The 11886-nt window shown below is 42.2% G+C and overlaps 1 protein-coding gene across 1 annotated transcript in view; it reads left to right on the top strand.

The window, feature by feature from the left end:
• LOC126457167 (putative U5 small nuclear ribonucleoprotein 200 kDa helicase) overlaps nucleotides 1-11886 on the top strand; it is a 108664-nt gene that overhangs the window by 75353 nt on the left and 21425 nt on the right. The window contains exons 19-21 of the mRNA XM_050093249.1: nucleotides 21-120; nucleotides 387-534; nucleotides 1322-1481. Coding sequence (XP_049949206.1) covers nucleotides 21-120; nucleotides 387-534; nucleotides 1322-1481 — 408 coding nt within the window. The remainder of the gene's footprint in view (nucleotides 1-20; nucleotides 121-386; nucleotides 535-1321; nucleotides 1482-11886) is intronic.

Raw genomic sequence — 11886 nt, 5'->3', positions numbered from 1 at the left:
TGGAATAACCTTTCTTTTAGGGTGTTTTCTTTGTCTGGAGAGTTCAAGAATATCACAGTTCGTGAAGAAGAGAAACTGGAGTTACAGAAGCTCATGGAACGAGTACCCATCCCAATTAAGGTATGTTTTACATTATTTCAATGAAGAACTCGGCACATAAGAAGAATAATCATTTGAAAAGATAAATCACAGCATTTTCTATGTGTTACGTACTGTAGTACATGCTTTTCTTCCCAGAATATTTTGTGCAGTGTGATTTGAGTGAGTGAAACTCCATATTTAACACAAAGGTTTCAAATGTGTCTTTGAATTCTGGTATAATCACTGCATTGTATTTGATAGTATTATAAGCATTTTAATATGTCTGATTTTTTTTATGTACACAGGAGAGCATAGAAGAACCTAGTGCAAAAGTTAATGTGCTCCTGCAAGCATACATCTCTCAGCTGAAACTTGAAGGATTTGCTTTAATGTCAGATATGGTGTATGTTACACAGTCAGCTGCACGGCTGATGCGTGCTATTTTTGAAATAGGTAATTTTCTGTGATGTTTATTGGATTTTAGTGTCATATTTTCAGAATCTAGAAATATTTTCCATCAGTATTCATATCTCTTTCTGCAGCTTCCCCCACCGTGAATCTGAAACGTAATTATGGCACCTTTTTTAATTTCTGTTTAACTCTTTCTTGTAAAGTACATTTTTTCTACTTTTTACCCATTCCTGTCAGGATTTGCATTCTCTAAACTACTTCTATTTTTTCATTCATTAGTTATTTTCTTGAAGAACTGACGCCATTTGGTTTGTGTTTGTATTTTGTGTATCACCTTTGGCTACTATGAACTTATTCTTGTATCATTGTGTATTATTACCAGTGTAACTTGTAGAAACCGGGCATCTGCATTTCTTTGGGACTTGTCTGTAACATAATTGGATAATCATTCTTTTGTTGTGTCTCCTTTAGTCATACTATCTTTTAATGTATTTGAAACTGTTAATTAATGCATCTATACCCTCTCATCAATTCATTATTGCCAGATTTATCTCCAACTCATTCATTACTCATTCGTTTTATGTATTAAATACTCAGTTTCCTACTGCTGTATCAGTGTTGAGAACTGTGCATTATTTTCTCATGCTGCATTTAATTTACAGTTCCACCATGAATTTTCTGAATCTGCTTACATCTTTTCTTCCCCCCCCCCCCCCCCCTTTTTTCTAGAACTAGACTGTATTAGAAAATTGTGCCAAGAATTGACGTCTTCATAACAAAAAATACCTTTTTTTATGTGTGGAAACCTAATTACTTTTTTGATTTTTAGTGTTGTACCGTGGTTGGGCACAGTTGGCAGATAAAGCTTTGTCATTATGTAAGATGGTTGACAGGCGAATGTGGCAGTCTATGTCACCTCTTAGACAGTTCCGTAAAATGCCTGAAGAAATAGTGAAAAAAATTGAGAAGAAAAATTTCCCCTGGGAGAGGTAAGTTAATTTTGCTAAATCCACAATTTTTGTTGTCACTACCCCCCCCCCTTCCCCCCCCCCTCCCTCTCTCTCTCTCTCTCTCTCTCTCTCTCTCTCTCTCTCTCTCTCTCTCTCTCTCTGTGTGTGTGTGTGTGTGTGTGTGTGTGTGTGTGTGTGTGTGTGTGTGTGTGTGTGTGCGCGCACCTTGCCGGGTCAGTGTAATCAAAAAATGAAAGTATAAGCATTTGTACAAGTTCCTTTCTCAGGAGGGAAGAGCTTTTTATATTTTTCTAACGCGTGGAGAGATGTTGGTGCTATCTTGCATATTGTAGTTATGTGCTCATCCGATTTTAGATTTTTGTCTCTTATTACTCCTCGACTCTTTGCTGAAGGAGAGAAGTTGCTGTTTTTCCCATTTAGTGTTAAAGCTGGTAGGGATTCCCAATAATTCAGGCTAATAAGCCTAGAATGACCAACCAGTGGTGCTTGGGTTTTGGATGGGTTGAGCTTTAACCCTATATATATCTTGCACCCATTTTGATAGTGTACACAGGTTATTGAGACTCCCAATTGCTGTCTCTAGGTTTATTGGTTGCACTTAGATAAAACTGGAGGTCATCAGTGTACATTTGGTATTTGCAGTAGAACAAAACAGATGACGCATCATTTATGTACAACGAAAAGAGTGTAGGACCTTATACAGAACTCTGGAGGACACCTGATACTACCTGCCTCCATTTTGACTTTATGGAGTTGATTATGACGCATTGTTGGCGAGCCACCAGACCTGAGTGAAACCATTGCATTGTTCTTAGCGAGAAATTTAGGCTGCTAAGTTTGGCAAGTAAAATATCGAAGTTGACAGTGTCAAAGGCTTTGCTGACATCTAAGAAGCACATGAGAGGTTCCTCTTGTGCATTCATAGCAAGCATCTGGCATCTGTTACCTTTATTAAGGCAGATGTGCTGTGATGTTTATGCAAGTGTGATTGGTATTCATCTAGTAGGCTGGTTGAGGTAGCTTGTTTACTGGTTGTGCGCTATGTATTCCAAGGCTTGGACAAGGAAGAATGGAAATAGCTCAGTAATTGAAGGGTGCTGTGGCAATGTCCTTTTTAGGTAGGGGCATAATTAGTCCTTGTTTCCTGGCCTCAGGGAAAACACTTGTGGTTAAGGAGTGGTTGAAGATCCTTGTTATAGGGATCAGTAGTGGGTCAGTAATAAGCTTCATCATTTGGACTGTGATGCCTTTGTGTCCAGTAGATGCTGGTTTGATACACAAGATCTTTTTGATGGCATTGCAAGTCACATGCGTTAGAATTTTTTGTGGCTACAGTCCCTACTCCCATAAAAAGTAATCAGTGAGACTCCATTTCATTTGTGTTACAGTTGTGGTTACTGATAATGTGAAGTACCTGGGACAGTATGATAAGCTGCAGCTTTTACTATGCCTATACCAAGACCAGGCAGATTTTTCCATAGGCCAGTTGGTCTATTTCTGTTGTCAGTCAAGGTATTGCCCGAGTTTTGCACTTCTCACAGCTTGACTGGTTCTGTTCTGCTTGAAGATATGAAAATTTTGTGTGGCCAATGTGCAGCATCTCTGAGATTCATGAGCTGTTTCAGGTCTTCAGTTAGCCAAGCAATAGGTTTCCTTCTTACTTTTCTGGTCTTTAAAGGGCTATATTTATCATACAGTTGCGTACGTTTGTTAGCAAATACATGAAGCTTTTTGTTCATGTCCAAGAATGGAGTAGAAGACATCCTCCAAACTATTTCTTGTGCCTCAGTTGCAAGTTCAGATAAATTAGTGACTCTGACATCTCGGTGAGTAGCTTGTTGCAGTTCTTTCTGGGACATTCTACTGAGTATGTCATGAAAATTATGTCGGGGTGGGCATGCCAGTGGAGATATTTGAGAGGTAAAAATTACTCTGTTTGGGGTTTTTATTGAAAATGTATCTGTGAGAGTGGACTACTGTTTGTATGTTGGGTGGGAGCAAACTGAAATAGACATGTTTTCAAGAAGAAAGCATCCACTTAAATTTCATACTGGATGGCCTATTGTGCAGAAAATTTATGTTAATGTCACCAGCTATAATTATATGCTCGTCTCTTGATTTGAGACTTGAAGAAGCAGTATCGAAACATGCAAATTTGCCTACTTTAGGAGATTTGTAGAGGATATGTATCAGACAGTTTCTATTATGGGATCTGATCTCTGTGAACATATATTCCACTTGTTTATCTTCATTATTGTTGGATGTATGTAGCACAGTAGGTGATAACTTAAGAGTATATGTGTGTTCCTGCGCCAACCTCCCTTTGGTTACATTTGTCTTGTTTTAGAAAGATGTAGCTGTCTAGATGAACTGAAATAGTGAGAATACTTGGTTTGAATCAGCTCTATTACAGAAGTATTACATGAATGTCTATGTCTTGAAATACATGATAGAACTCATCAATATGAGCTGGCAGAGATTGGACATTTCCGTGTGCAATATGTAGCTTGTGTATGCGGGTGCAAAGCTTACAAGGATGCCACTACTAGACATTAGCGGCTCTGGACCAGTGAGAATTGGGGAACAGTGTATACCTGAGCACTCTGCGGTGGGGGAGGTTCTCGGAAGAGAAAAGCAGCAGATATCTTCAGGAAGAAGGGAGGTATTGGACCAGTCGTTGAACAGCCAGCTGGGAGAGAGGAGTATCGAATGCAAGATAAACAGAATAAAAATATGGGTTATTATTAATGGTTCTAATGATGGTTAACAACAGTAATATGATAAAATTGCTAAATAAAAATGGAAGAAAGATGGTAAATTAATCTCGTGAATCAGAGTCCTATGAGAGTAGTGAAATAATGACTTATATTGGTATTGTAAGTATGAGAATTCAACATAAAATTTATAATGAATACTAAAAGTAAATCTAAACAAACAAGTGATAATAGCAGGAAACTGTTTTAAGGTAAGCATTGCAGAAATAAATTGTTTCTCCTCAAAATAGACACAAAGATAAACGCACAAACTAGAGGCAGCAAGAATTGACATGTTTTAAGTTCCTAAAGCACAGGCATTCAAGTTCATCTCCATTGCATACTGATCTTTTCCCATTTTCGGTCTTAACCATTATTCTGATGTTGTTTCTCCACACCTTTTGTAGCCCAAATCTCGAGATTCCACTGTTCGAAACCTTTACCCTTTCAGAAGTGAGGTCCTCATGTATCGTTGAACCTGACTGTGAATTTCTTCTTCGCTCTGAAGATTTCAGATCTTCTTCTGTGCTATACCACAGCCTAATACATACAGTTATGACACCGTCTGTTACCATTTGACAGCTTGAGCGACACGAGTGTTCCAAGTGGGGAGGAAGCACACACACTAATTTGTTGTAAGGATACTATTTGTTCTTAGTTTTTTTTACTTAAAGAAGGACATTGTCATTATATTTTTGTGTTCCGTGCATTAGTAAATTATAGAGAGACATAAGTTATTGCAAAATAATGTAAAAACAACTGAATCACCCTAATTCAATGACATAAGCTACAGCTTATCAAGAAAAAATACTTCCCAGTATGTGTATATTTGCAGCATATTCTGCTGAAAGCAAGAGAATATAAACATGTATTTCTAAATAACGACAAACATGGTGTCATATTTTAGTTATTGTCGATTTTTATGTCACTACAAACACTCGCTATTGTAAAACTATGTTGCAACTCATTATAAGCATTTGTATTTACACTTATCCAATATCATACTCAGAGATGTTGCTTTCTGGCCATTTGGGGTGCTGCTATCGCTGCTGATAAGAAAAACAGGACAGAGTGTTGCAACTGTTATGATAGACTGTGACTGTGCAAACATCACTATTTTGGGTCTAGGTTTTGAAGATCCTGGTGTCTTACACCACACTGTGACTTCTGCCTGGTGGCATTTAGTGTCACCTGCAGGCAAAGATTCTGTTTGGCAAAATGGATCACTAATTTGTCGCTATTCCCTCTGCTGTTCTCAGGAATCCAGAGCAGTCTGAGATGATTGTGTTGCTGGTATTTGTTCAACTTCATGAGATTTCTTGATCAGCTTCTGTTCGAGCAGTCATCTCCTATCCTCAATTTATTTTAAAGATTTGTTGAGAGCACAGATCTCACTTGCATTTATCTTCAGAGTCTCCTGTAGTTTGGCCATCACTGTGGCTGTGGCAGCAGCAGTAATGATTTGTATGAGCCAAGTCATGTTTTCTGACTGCGGTGCGGCACACAACTCATCCTTCACATGTGCAGCAACTTCGGGGATGTCGGGTGGTGTGAACTTGGCTTCCTGTGTCAGCTCAACTCCAGAGTGGCCATTGGCAACACTGCACGGTGTTTGACAGTTATCATTTTAACCCTTTAACTGCTCTGGACGTGTTAACGTGTGTGCCTTTATACTTGTTCCTGTGTGCTCTGAATGTGCTTACGTGCGCCACCAGTCCTTCTACCTGGTACTCTGAACGTGTCTAGGCGTAGAAACGTTCAGAGTATGAGGTATTAGGACTGGTGGCGTGCGTAAAGATGTTCAGAGCACACAGGGACAGGTACAAGGTGTGCGTGTTAACATGTCCAGAGCACTTAAAGGGTTAAATGCAGTTCCAGGTTAACAGATTTTCAGCATCAAATGCAAATATGCCAATAGGCACTCACCACGATTCATACAATGCATAGAATAGCCTAACTGTTTAATAACGCCTCCAAAATTCATGTAAACGTGCGAGCCAAACTAATGCAAGTCACATATTTGCCAGTCTTGTTTTAGTCCTTTGTACCATGGAACTAACAAATTTGCTGTAGCATGGATAGGGTTGCAGATGGATTTTGTTGTGTTTGTAATTGCAGATGTAGTACATTGCTGGTTTTCTGGAGATAGCAGGAAGCAGTTGTTTTTAAGGCAGCATGAAGCAGTTGTTTTTAAGGCGGTCCACCTTACTGCAGTTTTAGGAAAGTGATGATGCACATCTGACACAACAGGTCATTGTTTGCTCCAAGTGGAATAATTGCAATAGACACTGGTCATAGTAAGGGACTTGCGTGTCCAAGTTTCTCCCATCTACCCTTCTTCAGAACAGAACTTCTTACTGTGTTATTGAAATAAACTGAAGGAGAAACAATGTATTCTAGTATAGACTCTTTGTTCTTTATCACACTATCAAAACTTCTTAGTGCTCTAGCCCAATGAGCTGGTGAGAGAAGTTTCAAAGCTTCAGCTGAATTCCATACTTTCCTTTGTGCATTGTTTCCAACAGAGCACGAGCAACATGCATCATGCATGTTTTGAATATTTTCTTACTGAATTGGAATAGCTCCTGGAGTACAGGTACAGCCATGATCTCTTTGATGAGGGGATTGATGTTATAAGACTGAAAATTAAGCCATCAGGAAACAACACCAAAGTGGGCAGAAGATAAACTGATTTTTTTCCTGTCCTTGTCTGTAGGTATTTATGATGTGCTTTTGGGTGTTCAGCTGAGATGTCGATTCCATTTTTCTGCATGGTGTTTTGATGAACAACCCAGTTATCATCTTCAGGTGTTGTTAGGCAGGTAGTGTCTACACATAGATGCTCACAATTGTCTTTTCTCATCTGCTTTGCGATTCATACAATGCCTTCTCATTGCTCCTTGTGATCAGAAAGCTGGATGTTAGAATGAAGCACTTTAATGTGACACACAGTTATAGGAATTCTGTTTCTCACTGTGGTAATTTTGATTTAGCCTTATGGTTTTCAAATCTTCAAAATCAAAATGATAAGTGCCTATCACGTGTCTGGTAGTTCTTTGAAAAGTGAATGTGCCATTTCATCTCTGCCAGAAAGCTATTGCCCCCAGGGGCTCAGCATTCATTTGCTGGGTACGGGCTTGGTGATCCCAGGGTTCCTGAGCTGGGGACTGGTAAGCGCCGCCAGTCCTCTGTCACCGTAAGCTCTGGGCATGCTTCAGTCACCAACGTGCGGTGCGGTGGTGGAAGGTTGTGTGTCACAGGGAATGGGGATCTTGGCTTGACCGCCTGGATTGCGAGGATGGAACAAACTTTTGTAAAAAAAAAAAAAACTCAGTCTCAAGGTGTGCTGCACACTGATGAGATGCATGGTTGTTGAGGTGGATCAGTTGTTAGCGGGCAACCTTTTGGGAACCTGCTGCACCTCAGTTGTATAAGGCTTACTTAGGCACACAGGGCTCTGTCTGAGTGGACCCTTATTTCCCTAGCTGCTCGTGGGACCGAGCTGGATCCCTCGAAATCTTCTTCTCCTCCCAGCGGGAAGGGTGTACTACCTGGGAGTCCTCACAATCATTCATCAAAAAGAATGAGGGAGGCTAGTCCTTCTGATAATCAACTTATTGTCAGTAACGGGGCTCAATGAGTCATGAATCATAATGTCTTTGTAGTGATTAAGAGGAAGGAGGGGACATTTGAAAAAGTGTCCCCCTTCTATATCCATAAAGGCTTAGAAGGGCTGGTTGGTACGCTAAAGTCTATTAAGTGGTTGCGCGATGGTTCCTCGCTTGTTGAGACACCGGGCAAAGCAGGTGGAACTCCTTAAGAAGTCACTGAAATTGAGTGAGTATGACATCATTGTTGAGTTTCATAACTCCCTTAACTCCAGCGAAGGTGTGGTAACCTGCAGTGATATTATGGATATAGACATTGCTGAACTGAGACAAGAATGGGGACCACAGGGGATCATAGATGTGGAACAAAGGACACACAAGAACAATGGAGAGACTGAGAAGACTGCCACTTTTATTGTGACCTTCAATTCTCCAACGCTATCTGAACACATCATGGCAGGTTTCCTCCGACTTAGGGTTCGGCCCTATGTACCTAACCCTATGCGATGCTTCAAATGCCAACATTTTGGCCATGCAACACTGAGTTGCAGAGGCGAAGCGACTTGTGGGAAGTATGGAAAGGCAGCCCATGAAGCTAGGGCGGACTGTCCATCTTCAGCAGTCTGTATTAACTGCTCTGGAAGCCACCCGGTCTGGAGCCGAGCCTGCCCTGTTTTTGCAGAGGACCGCAAAATTCAGGGAATCAAAGTGACCAAGTGGATCCCATACACAGAAGCCAAAAAGGACTATCAGGGGATGAAACCCCGTCTTTGCCACTTCCTATGCTTCGTCGGTGCAGACACCCGTTAGTAAGTTCAATGCTTCGACTGACACGACCTCCAATGTTCCCTATCCATCTCTAGCACCTGTACTTGTGCCTGTATGTGCCGAAGTAAACTGAAATACATAGCAATTCAAACAGCTACAATTGAAAAGACCAGTAATGCTTCCGCAGTGAACCCCAAAAGCAGTGTGTCCCTCAACACCCAGTTTCTTTGAAGAAAAGTGGCTCTCACCGCCGCCTTTCCCCCTCATCCTTGCTGGGAAAGGGTGCAGGGAAAGGATCCCAACATTCAGGTCGAAAGCTGATCCGGGCTCCATCAGATGTCATTCTGGCACGTCTGACTGATGATGAGGACTTCATGGATTTTGATGCCTCATCACCAGACCCAGTCAGCCCCAAAACCCCACCTCACTCTACAAGCGCCTCACCACCTTGGCACAAAGACAGGGGTAAATCAAGACCACATTGACGAAATGGCTCCCACACTTTAATGGAATATAAATGGATACAGGACTCATCTGGCAGAACTGAGACTCCTTGTACAGGACAGACCCTTTTGCCCCTGCCTTCAAGAGACTCATTTTAAAGAGAATGACACACCTGTACCTGGAGGTTATCACCTTTATAGAAACGACGACCTTACTGGTGACAGGGCAAAAGGTGAGTTTGCAGTGTTCGTAAAGGACTTTTCTCTCCTCACCTATTCCCTCAACAACAACACTACAAGTGGTTGCTGTTCGGATAGTGGTCCATGTTGACAGTGAGCTCTGTGTACTTACCACCCCATGAGCCTCTTGATAATGGGGACCTCACTCATCTTAATGAACTACCCCGACCCGTTCTCCTTTTGGGGGACTTCAATGCACACAGTGCACTATGGGGTTCTAACACCACATGCCCCAAGAGTCGGGTACTTGAGGATATGCTACACAAAACAGATCTTATACTGCTGAACATGGGTCAAGCCACACATTTTAGCACTGCTGCAGGTTCGTCTACAGCCATAGACCTCTCCTCCTGCTCACTTTCTCTTGGGGACACTGCTCAGTGGGCAGTGGATGATGACCATGGTAGTGACCATTTCCCAGTCTGGATCCATCTGCCTGATGTAACAGATCCTGAAAGAAAGCCACAGAGATGGTTATTCAAGAAGGCTAACTGGATGCTTTACAAGTAGTTTGCTGTTTTCAAGCAATGTGATGGTATCCAGGACTGGGTGGATCACATTACAGCTGTGATTCACAATGCTGCTGATGCATCCATCCCAAAGTCTGTGGAAGTGCCGAGGAGGCGACCTGTCCCTTGGTGGAATAATGAGTGTTGCTTTGCAATTAGGAACAGGAGGGCAGCAATGTGCAGATTCAATTGATGCCCTACAGGTGAGAATCTTGCAAACTTTCGAATAGCACGTGCAAAGGCGAGGAGAATAATTCAGGAGAGTAAGCAGAGGTCTTGGAAAGAGTTCCTGAACTCCATCAATAGGTCCACACCTGCATCTAAACTATGGGAAGCCATTAGGAGGATCTCAAGGTACAACTCTCGACTGCCAATAGCAGCTGTACGAATACAGGGGTCTCTCGTAACATCGACAACGGATATAGCTCAGATAATGACTGAATCGTATAAAACCATTCGGCCACTTCCAGCCAGGGTCCCACCTTCCGTCAATATCGGGAGGCACAGGAGAAGACTGATCTAGATTTCCATTCCACCAGCATGGAAGAGTACAATCAGCCTGTGGGAGCTGGATTCTGCATTGTCAGTTGCTTGTGATACGACCCCTGGAAACGACCTGATAACCTACAGCATGTTACAATAGTTGGACTGATGGTCGAATGAAGTCCTCCTTCAGCTCTTCAATAAAATTTGGATAACTGGTGACTTTCCCAACTCGTGGAAGGAATCTATTTTAATCTCAATTTTAAAACCAGGTAAGGATCGGAGAGACCCTGGTAGTTATTGTAGTATTAGCCTGACAAGCTGTGTAGGAAAGACACTGGAGTGTGTGGTCAATCGGTGTTTAGTGTGGGTTCTGGAAACCAGGTCCCTACTCAATCCCTCCCATGTGGGTTCAGGAGGTATCGCTCCACTCTTAATAACGTGACCCTGCTCGAAGCTGCTAGTCAACAAGCTTTCCTTCATAAGCAATACCTTATCAGTGTTTTCTTCGATTTGGAAAAGGTCTACGACTCTACCCGGAGGCATAATATTTTGTCGCAGCTCCATCAGTGAGGATTCCGTGGACGTCTACCGACCTTCATACAGTCCTTTCTCTCGGACAGATATTTTACATACAGGGTTGGGAATGTCTTGTCTGACGATTTTAAGCAGGAGAATGCTGTCCCTCAAGGGAGTGTCTTAAAGAGTCACGGCTTTCACTATCGCAATCAATAGCATTACAACCACAGTGTGACGTCCAGTACTATGTTCCTTATTTGTAGATGACTTCTCCATCTTTTGTGCATCCTCCAGCCTCACCACGGCTACCCAGCAATTGCAACTGATGATCAGGCGGTTGGAGGAATGGTCTCGCACCACAGGTTTTAAATTCTCATTAGATAAAACAGTTTGTGTTGCTTTTAATCGTTTCCGCTGTCTGTTTAATTTGCCCATTTTAAAACTAGGGGACACAGATCTCACTTTTAAGGAAAAGGTGATGTATCTGGGTCTTATCTTTGATGAGAAATTAACATGGTTGCCATACATTAAAGAACTGAAACTGAGATCTGAGATGTCTCAAGGCCTTAAACATCCTTAAATGTGTCAGTCATAGGTCTTGGGGAGCTGACAGAGTGCATCTGCTACAACTTTATAAGGCCTTCATGGGACCCCGGCTTGAATACGGATGGCAGATGTATGGGTCAGCAAGGCCTTCATACCTTAAAATGCTAGATGCAGTTCACCACGATGGTATTAGGCTGTCAACAGGGGCCTATCGCACGAGCCCTGTTCTTAGTTTGTGTGCAGATGATGGTGAGCCTCCGCTGTCTATTCAACATCTTCTTCTCGTGGTATGCCAAGAAAATAGGTCATTGTCTGCTCCTACATCGCCAGCATCCAGTTACATTGTTCAGCTGCCAGTGGAACGGCTGTTCGATCATCGACCACAAGCAAGACGGCCATTTGGGATCCGTGCAAGGGAGAGTCTTGAATTATTACAGGTGGGGGGCATTAAGGTCCAAAGCCAGGGGTGGAGTAGAGCATCCCCCTGGTTACTAGCAAGGCCTAGATTGCTTTTAGAACTGACTGCTTACAAGAAGCATTGTACCCCAGACCAT

This window comes from Schistocerca serialis, chromosome 2 (genome assembly GCF_023864345.2).
Source record: "Schistocerca serialis cubense isolate TAMUIC-IGC-003099 chromosome 2, iqSchSeri2.2, whole genome shotgun sequence".
Taxonomy (NCBI): domain Eukaryota; kingdom Metazoa; phylum Arthropoda; class Insecta; order Orthoptera; family Acrididae; genus Schistocerca; species Schistocerca serialis.
This window is presented reverse-complemented; position numbering and strand designations above follow the sequence as displayed.